The 18,914-nt window shown below is 32.7% G+C and overlaps 1 protein-coding gene and 2 long non-coding RNA genes across 3 annotated transcripts; 2 read left to right on the plus strand and 1 right to left on the minus strand.

Moving 5' to 3' along the window:
* Positions 1-532: 532 nt before the first annotated feature.
* On the plus strand, positions 533-3,408 carry LOC146925510 (uncharacterized). The gene is made up of 2 exons (XR_015010542.1): positions 533-750; positions 2,851-3,408. It is a non-coding gene; the product is annotated as an uncharacterized LOC146925510 (long non-coding RNA).
* Positions 3,409-4,557: 1,149 nt separating this feature from the next.
* On the plus strand, positions 4,558-6,753 carry LOC146925511 (uncharacterized). Its single transcript, XR_015010541.1, has 3 exons — positions 4,558-4,950; positions 5,241-5,306; positions 5,408-6,753. It is a non-coding gene; the product is annotated as an uncharacterized LOC146925511 (long non-coding RNA).
* Positions 6,754-10,981: 4,228 nt separating this feature from the next.
* Positions 10,982-15,797, minus strand: LOC146925512 (E3 ubiquitin-protein ligase ORTHRUS 2-like). Its single transcript, XM_085710432.1, has 8 exons — positions 15,269-15,797; positions 13,652-14,316; positions 13,376-13,475; positions 13,195-13,256; positions 12,977-13,079; positions 12,572-12,722; positions 12,215-12,432; positions 10,982-11,559 (listed from the first exon to the last, which is right to left on the minus strand). The coding sequence occupies exons 1-8, from the start codon at positions 15,698-15,700 to the stop codon at positions 11,257-11,259; spliced, it is 2,034 nt and encodes a 677-aa protein (XP_085566558.1). The 5' UTR covers positions 15,701-15,797; the 3' UTR covers positions 10,982-11,256.
* Positions 15,798-18,914: the final 3,117 nt, after the last annotated feature.

Genomic DNA, 18,914 nt, shown 5'->3' on the forward strand with positions numbered 1-18,914 from the left:
AAGCCAGTGAATCCAATCTCAAATCCCTTTGACGCCACTCAGATGCATTTCTTTACTATTCTTCAAAGGTAATTTCTTTACTAAAATGTCTTGTTTCATTCTGTTTTGAATGGTTTAAAACAATTCAGCCATGATCCGGAGATTTCCTTGGTTCAATGTTCAGCCTTTAAAACACTGCAATTAATTGAATTCATATTGTGACCTCCACTGATATTTTTCAATTCATGAAAAAAGATGGAATGGAATACAATGAGACGAATTATCTCAAATTTAAGAGGATTTGATTGTCAAAGTATACAAAGTTATAGTATTTATTGTATTCCATTTCATTCGATTCTCCATTAAATATATTTTGGATAGCAATATAGTAGAAAATTTGTCAAGAAACCAGTTATTGTTGAAATGATGAGAGCTTGGTATTTTTGTCTTCTTGCAATTTGTGTAAGTAACTTGATGGTGCAGAAATTAAATCATTGCAATTAAAGTCCTTATAGGTTGTAACTGAATTTACAAATTTAAAGATTAAACTGAATGCTCTATTGAATGTTATAAGGCATGTCTTGTTGCATGAGGGGACACAACAAGAAAGAATGAACTGTTTTGATACATTTAGTCTTGTATCAAAGCTCACCACTGTGAGATGGTTCCTTGCCTTGGAAGCCTTTCAACAACTGCACGTCAACAACGCAATTCTTCGTGTTGATCTTTATGAAGTCACCTAAACCTTATCAAGTTTGCAGGCTCAAACAGGTGAGTTTCCAATGGTTTGCTAAGCTATATAACAACATTTATCAGTTCCTTGGGATTCACTTAATCCCAATCTGATCATTCTATATCTTTCAAATGAAATTATTCTCCTTCACTTTGCTTCTTGTATACGTGGACGATGTAATTTTAAGTGGCACAAGCATTTTTGAGGTAGAGGGTCATGGTCCTCTCAAGTATATTATTGGATTAGAGGTAGATAGATCAATCAACATAAATAGGCCCTTGACATTCTTTATTGCACAAGTTTTTTTTGGTGTTAAGCCATGTCCAACTGCTCTTACGAAGGACCTACGCAAACTTGATGCCAATTCTCCGGCTTATGAGTTCCCCTCTGAGTATAGACGTCTTTTGGGTCGTCTCTTTTATATCTTACTACAACAAGACCCCATATCAGCTACCGCATGTGAACTTCGCTACGTCAAAGTTTTTCCGAGTCAAGATCTGTTTTTCTCAACACCATCAGAACTCAAAAGCGTCTAGTGACTCTGATTGAGCTACTTGTCTTATATCTCGGTGCTCAACTGCTGGATTTTGTATATTTTTTTGGTGATTCTCTCATCAAACTCTTTTCTTCCTCTCATGGGGATTCACTTTCCATGACGTTTCCAGCAAAAAATGGTTAGTCTACACTAATTGAATCTTAAATAAACATTTCATTTCCATCTGCTCAAACTTGCCTAAATTCTACTCTTCATGAAAAAATTAGTAGTTAAATTAGTAAGTTGTAGAAGTAAGAATTAAGCAACAACTAATAGTAACCATCGCTTTAACAATTACCTCTTACGCCCTTTCATCAAACATAGAACAAATACACACTAAAATTGGACTTAAATTTAAACAACAAATAGTAAGTAAACACATATTGGTGGGAAATTTTGAATTATTTCTTTTTTTTAGGCAAACTAAATATATTATTTTAATGTGGATTTATTGTGTTTGGATTGAATGAGATGGGCTTACTTTTGAGAAATACAGACATGACAATATCTCACTATACTAAAATATAAGATGAGATTACCAACTTCAGACTGTATTTATTCGGTGTCAATAGAAGTTTGTCTCGAACCTAGGTAAGGAGCATTGAAAATTGTGATCATGAATTGAACTTTTTTATCACCATATCACTGTATTACAAAAATAATGTTAAGAATCATGGAATCATAGGGAGAGAAGTCATAGATGTAAGCAAGATAGCAAGCATAAGAGTACTCATGTGGGAGATACTCGTAGAAACTCATTGTAGAAATGAATAGATTGAAAAAAAAGATCATGAATGAGTACAATAGTGTTCCTATATATAGAGATTAGTTTGAGTAACTAACTCTAACTATCTTCTAACCAAGCTACTAACTCTAGTTTACTTATCAACTATCTATAGTTGATTACTAACTTTAGTCTAACTACCTTAACTAACTCCACATAACTTCCAACTATTTTATCAAATAACAATTGTATCTCTCGTAGTACATATAAATAATTTGAACTATTACTTCTCAAAGTAAAGACTAGTTTATTTACATCTTATTAGAGTAACTATCATCCAGATTTTGTATGTTTTGCATATTTTTTAATATGAAAAAGATGAATATCTTGCAATTAAAAAAGAGTTAACTTTTATAATAATCAACCATGAATGGAGGAAATTATGTTATTTGACAATTGCTCTTTAGGTACTCTAGGAAAAACCGAATGGAAATTAACTACCGTTCGACACACTTTTTAAATCGGGTGAACTGATTTAAAAAGTCTCTCAACCAATCTCAAAATTGTCGAACCACAGTTAATTTCCGGACGGTGGGAACGTGAGAGTAATCATTGGGTGCCTAAAGAGCAATCGTCGTGATATTTTCTTATAACAACCTTTGCACAAAATATCAGCCCAATACCTTGACAATACTCATATTTGGCCCAAATCTCTTGTACATATAAGTAGTGAAGTGTTATCACAGTTGTTTAATCTCTAACTGTATTTTTCCCTCTTCAATTTGTTGTAATATTACTCTATATAAGAGTTGTAACTAGATCATTTACTATCAATGAACTGAATTCATTATATTCATCATTTTCTCTACATGGTATTAGGCGCATCATTGTCTGCTTCCATATTCATGCCTTTCTGTTAATCAAATCCTTCCACCATGGAACTAAGATGATGTTAAGTTCGATTCTTAGCAACAATGTAATGGTATGGTGGTATCTTGGATTAATCGCAATCTTTCACCTCAAATTGCTTCTGGCGTTGACTAAATCGACAATGCCAAAACCATCTTCTTAAAGAAACACACTTCTTTAAACAAGGTGGATGATATATAACTAGGTCTTCACTTATTTGAAAACCATTTGGGACGAATTAGAGGCTCTACACCCTATTAAAGATTTTATGTGTTCTATGAAGGTCAACTCAGTGGCACTGCTTATGATGATGCCAAAGTTCTTTTCAACTCTGCTGGACAATCTTGGTTCCCTACACAAGGTGGCAGATCTGGATATGGTCATTGCTTGCAATAATGAAAGAAGTTATTCTAAGCTAGGCTACACTGTGGAACAATGTTATACTAAGCATGGTTTTCCATGTGATTACAAGCCAAATAATTTTGCTTCTATCAATAATACCATTTATGATGATGATAATTTAAATTCCACTGCTCCTACTATGGATGGTTTACCAATATCAAATCAGCAAGTTTCAATTAAAGTTCATATGGACAAAAATAATGTCGTCACTGCTCACTTTTCAGGTTCCACAACCTTAACTTATCTGTTAAAACTACACAATGTCCTCTATATTCTTCAATTTACTAGCAATCTCAATTCCATTTCCAAATTGTTGAATATTGATTCTTATCAAATTATATTTCCTTTTTCAACAAGATACTTACTCCTATTCTTAGCAATAAGTCTCTCTATGAGTTACTCAACAACACTTAATAGAGAATTGAAATATTTGACAAGTACTAACCACAATATTAAGGAAGTTTACATATTTTTTTAATCAAATGGGGTGCAGATGGATCTGCGACTCCCTAAGTAGAATAAAATAAAACAAATTAAAAAGTACAAAGAATTGGGGGACATAAAACCTGACTCATGGCATTATTTAAGTACAAGAAAGTTTACATCCATCACTGACATTAACATAAAAATAAAACTAATGCTAAGTAAAATAAATAAAATTAGGTAAATAAATAATAAGAGTAAAGATTATATCAATTATATGTAAGGTGAGAGCTGAGACTCCGTACACTTCTTTGATAATCCGAATATGATAATATTGAAACAGTAACTTTTGGTATAAGCAGAATCCAAAGAAAAATAAATGATCGGAGATTGCTCCAACCGTGCGGCGCTGCATAAAGTTAGGATATCTGGTCACAGTTATTTTGAGAAGTATAAATAGGAGGATGGAGAGAATGTAAAGTATGAATGCTGTCCTTTTAAAGTCTTTACATCTTTCCCTATTTCAGGTGTTGGTGGTTCTTAATCGGTTCCTAAGTTGTAAAGTATCAATATGGCCATGAATTTCATTAGGAGATGGTCTTTTAGTTTTAGGGTGAAATGTCTGTCATGTTGTTGTTCAACGGGTATATTCATGAGGGGTTCGGCAGACATGTTGGTGCGTGAATTTCTTTGGATTCTGCTTATACTAAAAGTAGAGGATTCTGTAGAAAAACATCAAAATAGTGGAGGGTTTATACGTAGAATTCCCTTAACTATAGGAATCTGCAACACCGAACTTCACTCTGAGCCATTCTTTTTTTAGAGGACTCTGACTCATTCTTCATCACAAATTCATTCATTTTCATTTTTTGATCGCCGAAATTCACTCATTTTCATTGCTTATTACCGAAATTCACTCAAATTCATTCTTCATCACCGAAATTCACTCATCTATAACTATTAATAACTTAACTATTAATAAAGGCAAAACACATTTTTGGTGTAGCCTATTTTCGGTCACATTTTACCCTTATTTTTTAAGAGAGTTTCCCGTTTTACCATTCAAAAATGGTTACGTAACTTCTCAGTATGTATATAACAATGTAAAATTCACGGTTTTATCCCATTTTTGCTGAGAATTGAGCAGTGTTTTTTGTTAGTTTTATCCAATTTCAATGGAGTGGTTTCATAATTTATTTTTCAAAAAAGAGAAATAGATACAGGGTGCATGGCGGTGCAAATTGTGTATGATTTCTTTGGATTCTAAAATACCTCTGCAAAATTTTCACGGCATGCTTTATCATCACTTTCAATCAATTTTTTACTTTTTAACCTTCACAAGATTGCGGTTTATTGTTGGTTTACAATGTTGTAAATGTATATCCTTTTTTTCTAACTTTGGAATCGCTTGCAGTTGCAATTTTTTACTTTCACCTAGCAATGGTGAAGGAATAAGGATAAGATCATTTGCGGGCATAGAAAAGTTTGGCTTAAAAATAAATACAACCACTAATTTTATTATTTCCACATTGCAGGCATACAAAAGTTGTAGGAGATGATGACTCAAGACTGTTTCTTGATTTTGATACACACAACACAAGGTAAATATTCTAATTTAGGATTTTTAGTTTTTTATTTGAAAGGTAATGTTTGACTAGGAGAAGGCTTGCATTAAGTCATGTTGTGTTTTGTATAACCACAGATTCCACCTGGGAAAGATAGAAAGAAAAAAAATAAGGTTTATATGCATACCAAAGGAAAGATTTGAAGATGATTGTTTAAATTAATACTTCCAATTCATCAAATTGACCTTTTACTATTTGATTTGGATGAGAATAAGACTTTGGAGGATAACTTTCTTATGTAATCGGATAATCGATTCCATATTAATATGTTTTGTAAACCATGTTTATGAAGGGTTCTACTCAGTTTTTAAACACATCCATGTTCTTTCAGTGATAGGAAGAAAGAAGAGATGAGAGAAGAGTCTAGACATAACTTCTGCATGTATGTTTCCTTTAAAAATTACTTACAATCACGTAAACCAAAAAGAAAATTAGATATTCAATAATTCGGTTTCAATTTGGGCTTTGTAAGTTCATTGGGGTGCGTCCTATTGAGAGGAGGTTGGGAGAGATGAAGAAGGGAAAAGGGAAGAAGAAGAAGAAGAAGAAGAGGGAACAACTTGGTGTAGCCTATTTTCCTCCTGGTATGGTCCTTATAGGTTGTAAGTGAATTTACAAATTCAAATATTAAACTGAATGCTCTATTGAATTGTATAAGGCATTGCCTCGTTGCAAGGGATACAACAAGAAAGATTGGACTATTTCGATGCATTTAATCTTGTATTTGCTCACCACTGTGAGATTGATCCTTGCCTTGGAAGCCTTTCAACAATAGCACCTTCAACAATTACACGTCAACGACGCATTTCTTCGTGTTGATCTTGATGAAGTCTACGAAAGCCTTCATCTTGGTTTATTCGAACCTAAACCCTAGCAAGTTTGCAGTTTCCAATGGTTTGCTAAGATATATATATCAACATTTATCAGTTCCTTGGGGTTCACTTAATCCAAATCTGATCATTCTTTATCTTTCAAATGAAATTATTCTCCTTCACTTTGCTTGTTGTATACGTGGATGATATAATTTTAAGTGGCACAAGCATTTTTGAGATCAATTACATCAAGCAACTACTAGACTCCAAGTTCAAAATCAAGAGTCATGGTCCCCTAAAAGTATAACTATTGGCTTAGAGGTAGATAAATGTGGCTTTGACATTCTTTCTTAACAAGTTATTTTGGTGTTAAGCTATGTCTAACTCCTCTTATCAATCACTGATTCTGAAGCAATTTATTCTAACTACCGGCCACCACCATCGTTGTTGATGGCATGTTTAATGCTGTCATGAGTAGTTGATGAAGAGGCATTGAATAGAGTAGAAAACAATATTATCAAAGCCGCAAGGACATTGATGAGAATGAACATGTAGTTTGCTGGTTTGTTTTGGTGGTTTGTATTCATCTCTATAAAACTGCTTATAACTTATGCTTTGTGGGTGCTTTATTTTAATGAAATTATTTTTGCTTCTAAATAAAAAACTACTAATTGTATTCATTAACCAATATTTTGTTTTCGTGACTACACTATTCAATCTACTAAGCAAACAAAAACTTGGCTACACATGTGTGCTTTCCAAGATCCTTCAAACAAAAATGTGTGCTTTCCAAGAGTCTTTTGTTCATGTTTTTTAAATATTTTTTGATAGGGTCGTGCTTACAAATGTCCTAAAGATTCATGTGTTAGTTGTTGAAATAGGACCCACAATCCCTTAAAGATGAAAAATAAGTGTATAGTCTATTTTTACTAAATTTGAAAAGTTTACTTTTTAATAAATACAATAGTTAATAGACATATGACTGAGGTCATCCCGATCGAAAACGATAAATTTCATCCTACTCAGTCTTGGTTGTGTCACATTCATTTAGTGTAAAAAAATGTAAGATGAAATTACCAACTACAAACTGTGTTTATTTAGTGTAAAAAAATATTAGAATGAATAAAGTTTGTCTAGAACCCACGTAAAAAACATTGAAAATTGTGATCATAAATTAAACTTTTTTTATAAATGTATCACTGTATTACAAAACTAGCTAACAATTGTATCTCAGGTAGTACATATAAATAATTTGAATTATTACTTCACAAAGTAAAGAGAGGTATATTTACATGTTATCAGAGTAATTATCACCCAAAATTTGTACGTTTTGCATATTTTTTAATATGAAAAAATGAATACCTTCCTATTAAAAAGAGTTCATTTTTATCATAATCAACCATGAATGTATCACATCACATGTATGTGGTATCACTTACAATAAATACTAACAAGATAATCTCTCTCCTAGTTAGAATTCGAGATAAGAATAGTACTAAATAAATATAATCATATAAAGTTGTAGTGTTGTGAATGAACTATGTAGAGATAATAATATCATATTAGTGTAGTCATATTATATAAATATGTAGATGTTTATTGAATATACTAGACAAGTGGGGGCAGCTGACCTCACTGCCCCATGGTGAATCCGTCCATGGATAGTGGCTTTAGAAGATAACAATGATACGTGCACGTACACATGCTTGCAGCCTAGTACCAAACATTGGTGTATATTAACCAGTGAATAGGTCGATCATAAATGTATGTGACTAAGGAATTGTTTGTGTAGTCATTCGGATTTCTCAATACTATCATTTGGAAACTAGACAACATATTTCTTCATAAATGGACACACACGCACGCTCAAGGATGGCTAAGGCAATGAGTACGAATGAGAAGGCAAAAAAAAAGATCCACGCCTCAGTAATGAGGGAAAATTATTCTAACATAATGTAATGAGTGACCCATACGTAGTTTCCCTCAAAATATTAAATGGGAGCAAATAGTCACTTTAGTCCCTGACTCTGCACCTCGCTGTCACATAGGTCCCTGACTCAGGATTAAATACAAACAAGTCCCTGACTCTATACTTCCGTTATCACTTTAGTCCCTGCCGTTAAAAGAATTTGTTAAGTGATGATGTGGCACGCTGACAAGGAGTATGACGTGTCACAGGGACTAAAGTGAAAGTAAAAAATGGTCACTTTGGTCCCTGAATCGAAAATCAATATCCTCAATTTACTGTTAGATCCCTGACTGTGTATACTTACTGTCAGTTAGGTCCCTGACAGTAAACACAAATTTTTACTAAGATCCTTGGCAAGTTGTTAGTTTAACGTGCTACTTACCGACAACACTATGGTATCGGTGCTAAATACCAAAATATTATTATAACACTTATAAAAATGATTCCATAGTTTAATATCAAATGTTTCCATAACTTAATTATTAAGTCATTAATGTCAACCATAGAGCAATCAAAAGATTGCATCATATTTGGGCATATAATTCAACAAGTCATTACATAATGATTCAGCAAAATATTAAACAAAATATTGCACCACAGTTGTGCTTATAATAATTTGGCAATTTCGGTACATAAATAAACTAACAAACATCACATAGTTGGCCTCATACCCTTTGGAGTAAATCTTGGAGTTGGCATGAAAGATGTAAGCATTTGTTGTTCATTCAGACGTGCATTTGAATTTTGCCCTCTAATAGGTGGTGGCCTTGAGATATGAATTCAGACGTGCATTTGTTGTTCATTCATGTTAAACTAACAACTTGCCAAGGATCTTATTGAAATTTTGTGTTTACTGTCAGGGACCTAACTGACAGTAAGTATACACAGTCAGGGACCTAACAATAAGTAGAGGACATTGATTTTCAATTCAGGGACCTAACTGACAGTAAGTATACACAGTCAGGGATCTAACAGTAAATTGAGGATATTGATTTTCAATTCAGGGACCAAAGTGACCATTTTTTACTTTCACTTTAGTCCCTGTGACACGTCATACTCCTTGTCAGCGTGCCACATCAACACTTAACAGATTTTTTTAACGGCAGGGACTAAAGTGATAACGGAAGTGTAGAGTCAGGGACTTGTTTGTATTTAATCCTGAGTCAGGGACCTATATGACAGCGAGGTGCAGATTCAGGGACTAAAGTGACTATTTGCTCTATTAAATGGTTTTGAGTTTAAACTTGAACAAAGAAGAAAAAAATTAACTTAATAATCAATTACTAGTATTTGTCATTCAAAAAATATAAAATAAAAACTCTTTGACAAATTATTGTTGTGCCATGTTATAGGAATGTCTTTGAATTTTCAATTGCATTAACTATTTATTTACTAAAATACAACTAATTAATTCACTTTTTTTTCAACCTAAATAAATAATGAATGGACGATAAATGTGTATCCAATGCTGTGAAGCCCAGATACGATATACGATACGAATACGATACTGCACTGATACGTCGATACGGAAAAATTTCAAAAATCAAGATACGATACGGCTGGGATACGTTAATAAAAAATTATATAATTAAATATATAATATAATTATAACCATTTTTTTAATATGCAAATATATTAACAAACAAAAGAAACCAATCATAGGCTCGTAGCACATCAACATAAATATAAATAACATTGACGATTAAGAAAGTGATGATTAGTCAATTACATACACAGTATATCCCAAAAAGGGCATCATCAGTGTTATACTATATCCAAAAGGAACATTGTTAATGCTATACTACATCAATCCAAAAAAGAAGCACTATATCCAAAAAAGAACACATCAGTACTCAAGAGTTAAGTTATTTTAGTTAACATTAATTGGGAAATATCGGGGCAGGTATCAGTGATAATTATCGGATACTCTCCTGATACGTATCGGGAAGTATCAGATAATTATTTTTTTTTAAATAAAATTTAATCTTCAGATACTCTCCTGATACGTATCGGGAAGTATCGGACAGGTATCGGTGCAAGATACGCAAGGGATAGGATACGTCATCCATTTTGAAGTATCGGGGCTTTACTGATCCAATGAAACTCCAAAGTATTAGAGTAGTCAACAAAAATATATTAATGTCACACAGTCCATGTGAATTATTGTTCAAGAAAGTAGAATCAATTATTACAGATATTTTCTCATAATATGCAGGTATTTATTCTAATCAAGTAAAGAATCCAATGCGTTCAACTACTTTTACTAATGAGTAATGATGGAAGAAGCTATATAATCCAATTTTAACAAGCTACCTTATCCACCATCTTACACAAACAAAATCACGCAATACTTTAGTGTGTCAACATCAAATAAAGATGGAGTTGGTTTAGTGGCTGTCTACAATTTAATATTTTAATACTAGGTTGGAGTGAAACTTAGCTAAAGTTAATTAAACCCTATCCATCCCTACTGCTATCAACTATGATAAATTTAATAAAATTTAATCGTCCATTTTATGTATCATGCTCAAAAAATCATCCGATGTATGTATGTATGCATGTCACATAGATTCACATGTGGTCCCTCTTTTCATAGATACTGAGAGTCTACAATAGAGGGACCCAATTTTAAAAACCACTTTTAGATAAAAACAAAAGATGAAGCTTCAAACGGCAACCCAAATTCTCAAATAGTGCCATGTTTTGGATTTAGTGTTCAAAGTCTAACTAACGAATATCCTCTAAACCTATATAACATAAAATTAATCAAAAGTTTAAATAAAATATGAAGCATTTAGATATGACACCTTTATATAGGTGATATCTTTGTAAATAAACATATAACAATGGAAACATACTCAACACTCAGATACGAAAATATAAAATGCATTCATTACTTCTCAATGTTTAACATATGATAGCTATAGATAGGTGATACCAATTAAAAACCAATTCCCAAATCCAGTAAATATCTTTCTCAAACTATGAGAAGTACTCAAGAAATTAAAAATAAAATCATAAAATGCCTTGTCTTTGAGCAAATAATAGAAATTTTTTAACTTTGTATCAGCAATATTAACCCTGTTGTATTAACTCATGCTGTTTAATGCAAACCCAAAATAAAACAACACGAACCGATCCACCTCTAATTGCAAGCCACTGTTTTGCTTTCCACTCCAGCCTCATCAATTTGTTCCTCCACATTCACCACAGCCTTGCCATCATCACCTTTCTTCTTCTTCTGTGGAGGATTCACATCATCCTCGTTAATTTCCTCCACGACTTTTTCACTCGAATCAGAGGATTTTGAGACCTCGGTCTCTTCATCCGGCTTGTCATTTTCTTCACTCTTAGCACTTGATTCTCCAGAATTCTCCTCCATCTGTTCTTCCTGTTGTTCAGCCTGTCGCTGGAGTGATTCTATCACACCCATCATTTCCCTGTTAACCTGTTAAAAGATCATAAATAAGAAAATTTTAGACCTCTTTTATGTAGAGCAAAACTATACTTCAAATTGCATATATTGCTATTACAAAAGTTATTAGCTCATTTCACTAAATATTTGCAACAAAACATTATCTAATGTATAGACACTGTCAATAATATCAAGTACCTAAAGATTTGCCAAAAAACTTCAAACATTTTCAATACATAGACACTGTCAACAAAACATCACTAAACTGCATAGACACTCAATATTTTAAGTACCTAAAGGTTTGCAACAAAACTTCAAACATTTTCATACACGGTAAATATTAAGTACCCAAGACAATATAGTAAACACTAAACACTAAACTCCAGACAGAATTTCACATTCTCAAAAAGGTTGGAAAGTTTCATAGTAAATTAGGAATGCTAGTCATTTCATAGCAGATTAGGAATACAATTAAAAGGAATTCAACAAGGATTCAATTTGAAGTATAACAATTCATTCCATAATTGATTAAAACAAATATCAATCCTGACATCAATATGATTATTAATCACATTACAAATAATCAATGCAAACCAAACCCTAAAAACTAGGCTAATAAAACCCAACTAAAAGTCCAACAAGACAGTTCTTTTCATTGATATCTATTTAAAAATACGTGCAGTAGTACCTGTGGATTCTGAAGATACTCAGCTATGTCAGTTGCACAGGTAGGACATTTCATAATGTTCTTCTGCGTCCGCAAACTGCGTCCACTTTGAGTCGCCCTGTTCCTGATATAGCTTTGGCCAGAAAAGGCACCCTCCAAGCAGCCTTTGCAGAAGTTGTGAGCACAAGGTGTAGTAAGAGGGGAAGCCAACACCTTGCGACAGATATTGCAACCAAACTCTGCAAAAACAATTAACCAAAGGCAAAACTGAATTAACAAGTCTATTACTATAGTGTGTTGATAACAAAAACACCTTCAAATAACAGTGGTCTAAGGAAAAGGAAATGAAGTTAATTGTTATCACCAAGGACCATATACCTTTCAATAGCCTATCCTTGATTTTGAAGGACGGCTTTATAGCTTTTGGCCTGACAATTTGAATTTTTGTTGGATCAAAAGGATCCACAATGTTCATCGGCTTCTTACTTTGTGGTGGGGGCTTCTTCCACAGCCAACAGCCCTTTTCCTCCTGAAATGTAGACAAATTAACATATTGAGAGACCTTACAAAAACTATGGTACAGCAAAGTTGGGGAAAAAACGTTCATCGCCTAGCAAATAATCTTCCCAAAATTTAAACTTAATAATTGTGAAAATCATATCTTACACAGTACAAATATAGTGTCTAGAAAACAATGCAGAAATGTAATACGCAGCACGGAAGGAAGCACTTTAAGACATCAATAAATCTAAGAAAAGCATATAACTAGACAACACTACTTACATCAAAGTCCCATGATGGATCATCCTTTCTTTCAGTAATATCAACGGCACCCTTGAACTCCTTAACAGTAGGTAGTGGGCGAGGACGGTCTCCAGTTAAATCACTGCAGATCAACAAAAAGAGTTCAAGTGATCAAGTTCCATACTTCCACTTGTATATATTAGTGCAACCACAAACACCCAGATAGGAAAAATAAAAGTTGAGGAACAAAAATCAACCTTGTCCATGGAGCTGGCTCATTGTCACACCTCACAAACAAATACCTGCAGACCTTATGACCCTATCACAAAAAAAGATTCCCCATCAATGATAAAGCTTGAACAATCGATAATCCATTAGGTCTCACTCAATGTACTTACTGGAATTGATTAATTATTACAAAACAAGAATCATACTTACTTGTATTCCAACTTTGCGCCAACATTTCTCAATTCTGTATACCCCATCGTATCTCACTCCTGCTTCCGGTGCATAAGAGGAACGTTTCTCCTTGTGGGACCTGAACCAAATAAACAGATCCATAAACAAAATAGCATACCAATTCATCACATATCACAATGAAACTAACCTAATAAGGAATCAATTAATCAGTTGATTTATAATCAATAAAAACAGATCTAACAAACTAATAAGGAATCAATCAGTTGAATTGAATTCATAATAAAAAAAACGAACCTAACAACACGAACAGGATAGCCTTTTCGGCAACTGGTTCGCAAAGCCTCATTCATATTTTCAAACTTCTGGTCAAATGACTGGTTTTTGTTCGTACGTTTATTCCCACTGAGATCCCTTCCACCGCTTCCGGTGTAAAGGAACCACTCCCCATGATCCTCGTCGTCTACATAACCACCCGAGAGAGCGACAGATTGAGCCCCGTAGGTACTCTGACCAGCAATGCCAGCAACATGGGGAAAATGAGCTCCCCATTGCCTACATTCCATCCTATCCTCCCAAGTATCACCAACAAGAACCCCACGGTTCCTATTAGGATCATACTCAGCAAGGATCGGTCCAAAATGATCCTTTGGGATAGTCACGAAGATTTTCCCACTGCAAGCATTAGCCTTTCCTGTTTTCTTTGCTCTCTCAGTGGTGTAGCATGTGTCAGGGCGCTCATCATTGAGAACAACTTGATAATTTTTTGGAGCAGTGCTTCCACCAACACCCTCTGCCCTAGCTAGCTTGGCCATACGGATCGCAATCGCCAACTGTGCATTGATTCTTGGATTAGTCGCCATCTTCGGTGGAATTGCAGTCCTGCAGTTTGAGCAAGTTCGTTTTCCTTGCCCAAGCCATTTCTCAAAACACTTCAGGCAGAAATTGTGCCCACATGGAGTCTGAACCAACAACAACAACAACAACAAATAATCAATTTCAAATAATAAATTTAGTATAACCAAATGTTCAAGATGCTTCAATTAAGCTAACAATACAAACTTGTTCAGGATACAAGACAACAACGTCATCAGCAACAACAAAATCAAATTCAATTTCAAATAATAAGTATAATAAAACCAAATATCTAACATCCTTCAGTTAAAATTAAATTGGTCAGATAACTTGAACAATACAAACTTTTTAGGTCATCTAAAGGATTCAATCTCAGGATTAGAATGATTCAATCTCAAATTACAGAACATCATCATCATCAACATCAACAACAACAACAAAATGAATTTTCAATTATAAAAAATAAAATAATTTTAATAAAACCAAATATTTAACACACTTCAATTAAAATATAATCATTGGTTAGGTCATCTGAACGATTCAATCTCACAATTAAAACACAATGTAACTGCAAATCACATGAAAATTAAAAATAATCCATTTTAATTAGTAAGGGGGGGAAATAAAAGAAACATCACATGAAAACATCGTTATCATCAACATCATAAACAACAACAACATCAAATATTTAACAATACAAGTTAAGATTGAATCGTCCAGGTAACCTAACAAAAACAAACTAAGTTAGGTCACTAGAACGATTCAATCTCAAATTACAAGGCAACATCATCATCAACAACAACAACAACTTTCAATCACAAAAAAAAAATTAAAATTAATTTAATAAAACCAAATATTTAACACACTTCAGTCCAAGATTGAATCGTTCAGATAACCTAACCAAAACAAACTCGATTAGGTCATCAGAACGATTCAATCTCACAATCAAAACACAATGTAACTCGAAATCAAACTAAAATCAAGACTAAAAAACAATCAATTTCAATAAGTAAATTTAAAAAAACAAAAAGGGTAAAAATTTAAGGAAAAAAAGCTTACAGTAACAGGTCTCTCAGGCAACTGCATACAAAAGGAACAGTTAAGACTTCCATCAAAGATATCAAGAACACCACTTCTCCTAACAATAACCTCATCCTTCTCTTTCAAAGATCCACCATGTAACTCTTGACGTTTCTTTCTCTTCTCTTCCTCCGTCAACGAAGGATCATTCTCAATAGCGCGAATAGCGGAGACAAGATCCCCCGCAACAGACGGAGCAGCAGCAGCAGCAACAACATCACTTGGTTGAGCACAATCAGGACACAACCAATCGAGCATTTCACTTGTTGTTGGAACAACAGGGAGACATGGAACATGCCATGGTGCTGTGCAGGTTTTGCAATGAAGTGTTTCGGTTTCTGATGGTTTTTGTTTGCAGACCATGCATACACCGTCAGCGTCACAAGGAAGGTGGTGAGTGATGTTCGCCATGAATGAATGATGTTGTAAAATGTGATGTTGTAAAATGGTTTTGGTTTTGGTTTTGGTTTTTCTTTCTCTTTCTTTCTTGTGTTTGTTGAAAAGTGATGTAATGTTGAGACTTTTTCTCCCTTTTTAAAGGGATTTTTTTTTTGTTTTATTTTTACACGCGCGGAGGGAATCGCGGCTTTTGAAATTTTACTCAATTTTTTTCCAATTTTTCCCACTCTTTTTTTCGGTCTTTTTTCCATTTCCCTCTTTCTTTGTTCTTATCCATTTCTCTTCTTTTTTTATTATTCGTATCTAATATTTTAATTAAACTACTATAATTATTAATTACTGTCGAAAAAGTTAACTCCTAGTATATGTTATTTTTTTAAATTGTAAATAGGCTTTTTCAAGGGTTAGGAAATCATTTATTAGTATAGTTAATTGGTCTATTTGAATAGGCAGTTGTTATAAATCCCATTAACATGGTCAATGCTCATGAACCGGTGCAAGGAAAATTACTTTTTTTAGGACAAGAAAAATGTGGTATGTGACTTTTCTAGAAATGATTTAGACAATACCAAAAAATAAATACTATTATTTAGATATTTATTGGCTTATCTAACAAATGTGGATATTTGTTAGACTTGATATTTTTATTTAGGTTCCAATCTAAGATCTTACGGTATGTGGATAAGCTTGTGGTAATTATCGTTAGTGCAAGAAACAATTACTCTTGCTTATTATTATATGAGAAATATTGGATGTGATTTTTGTGTAAATGATTTAAATATGTCGGTAAGATTCATCTCAATTAACAAATGTTGATATTGTTAAATTTGACAATTTTGCTCAGATTTCAATTTATGATTTTGCAATTGTGCGATTAAGTTTCAAATGGAAGATTGTCACTTCTTTTTCGCGAAACAAAAAAGTGGCATCATATTCCATTTAATTTAATTGTGAAACTTATTGATTAAATAATCGAAGCAAGCATCTTTATGATCCAATATTTGTCTCACTTTATGCACCATGTAATTGATCTTAAAAATAATAATAATATTTTATCATGTGTATCTAATATTTTTAATCAAAGGAAAATAAGTGTTGTCAAAAAAGTAAATTGTTATAAGAACTTATATATTCTTTTTGTTTCAAAATACATGTCGCAATTTTACAATGTGCACTATTCATATAACTTACTTTAATCATATTTTTTAACTAATATATAAATACTTTGTCAAAAAAAACAAATATATAAATACAAATATTAATATGTAAGATGATGTTTGATTTTCCTCAATGAATATTTTTAAAATATCAAATTTTTATAATTTTTTATTATATATAATTAAAGATATTAATGGTCAAAGTTGTGTATTGACATGTGTACAGTAGTTGACTGCGACACGTATTTTAGAACAGAAGGAATATTATATATATTTAGTTGGTCAATTTGAATCATTGACGGTTGTTATGAATCTCATTAACTTGGTCAAGGTTCATGAAACGATGCAAGAAAATATTTCACTTTGCCTCTATATGGAAAATACTTCCATGACATAGCTTGTGTGTCATTGGTGCCATTGGGAAAATCCTGGCCATTGATGTGTGTGGATGTGTGTGGGGATGTGTGTGTGATGTGTGTGTGTGTGGTGGAGATGTAATGGTACACAAGCTATGGCACCAATGACACACAAGCTATGGCACCAAAGTGGAGTCCCCTCTATATACATGTCGCAATTTGTCACTTTATACATTTTAATGTACAATTTGACTATTAATTTTTTTAACTATACAATAAAAAATTGTAAAAGTTGATATGGACTACGTAATAACTCCCTTCGGACTCAAATATAAGAAAATATTCTTTTTTAAGATTCATTTAATACATGATGTATCTATTTTATAATATAAATCAGATACATCATTTATTTAATAAATCTGAAAAATAAATCTTTTTTTATATTTGAGACCAGAGGGAGTACACTAAAGCAGTTTTAGAAATATATGTGGAGAGTTAGCCTGTGTTATTTAGTCGTGAATTATTTATACTCGCCCCGTTGCCAAGTACATCGCAGTCAACCACTTCATATATGTCAAGACACAATTTTGATCGTTAATACATTTAAGACTAAAATGCTCTTTTGGTCCCTTAACTATTTATTTGGTATCGCTTTAGTCCCATAATTAATTTTTGATCCGTTTAAGTTCTTTAAATTCATCTTTGTTACACATTTTATTCATTTCCGTCGAGGGGTTAACCCAAAACGTCTTAGATGAACTAACATTATAAATGGTCCACCATAAACCTCATTAATTTTTTAATCTTTAACTATTTGATATATTTGTTAAAAAATAAACCATCTGATCTCTAAGGTCTATCTCCTTTAATATAAGAAAAAAAGATTATGTGGAAAACCAAATTTTGCCCTAAGCTCTTTTAATGCCACATACACGATTTAGGGGTAATTGTTGTCTAAAATATACTTTTCCTAACGGTACCGTTTGGCCCGGCTTATTTTCAGATTCTCTACGTTTTTAAGGAGAAGCTAGGCCAAACACAATATCAATAAAGTACCTTCTAAAAAAAGTACTTTTTTTAGAATGCATGAAATTGAATGGAATGAGCTTTGACCAAAAGTTGTTGAATGCTACTTCAAAAAACTACTTCTCGACAATTTATTTCACAAGCACCTCTCTTCAAATCACGCTGGCAACCTTTTCTTTTATTTTTTTCAATATGTTTTTTTCTTCCATTTTATTTTATTTTATTTTTTTGAACCGGTCCATTTAATTTTTTTTAAGGAGGGTCCATTTAATTTTATTATCTATTTTTAAGGACACCGAATATTTTTATTCACGCTGTCATTAAATGACACCGAATATTTTTATTCTCTTTCTTCAACCTCGAAAATATACACACACACATTAGGGTTTAGAGTAATACTTTATGTCCGTCTGTATGTTTTTTTTGTTACACTAATGCGTATAATTTTTGTTAGTGTTGCGTAATGCATATAATTATTTTTATAAAATTTTAATTTTAAGTAAAAGTACAAGTGTAGTTGCCTAAAAAAATTATACTTATATATATTTTACACATTTGTATTGTAACAAACTATGCATATCTTTTTCTTATTAAAAAACTAAACATATCTTTTTCAATGACACCAGTAATGTAACAAATATAATATTATATAATATAAATTCTTATCTTTTTGACTGACACTAAAAA

Source organism: Medicago sativa, chromosome 5 (assembly GCF_051527215.1).
Source record: "Medicago sativa cultivar Bolivia chromosome 5, Bolivia_mono, whole genome shotgun sequence".
Classification (NCBI taxonomy): Eukaryota; Viridiplantae; Streptophyta; class Magnoliopsida; order Fabales; family Fabaceae; genus Medicago; species Medicago sativa.

Excerpts from the sequence above, each read along its gene's own strand:
- LOC146925512 (XM_085710432.1), bottom strand. The coding sequence starts at position 15,700 with ATGGCGAACATCACTCACCACCTTCCTTGTGACGCTGACGGTGTATGC. Across the intron at positions 13,476-13,651 it reads TATCCTGTTCGTGTTGTTAG|GTCCCACAAGGAGAAACGTT; the intron begins GTTCGTTTTTTT and ends TATTTGGTTCAG. Across the intron at positions 12,723-12,976 it reads ATCCATCATGGGACTTTGAT|GAGGAAAAGGGCTGTTGGCT; the intron begins GTAAGTAGTGTT and ends TCTACATTTCAG.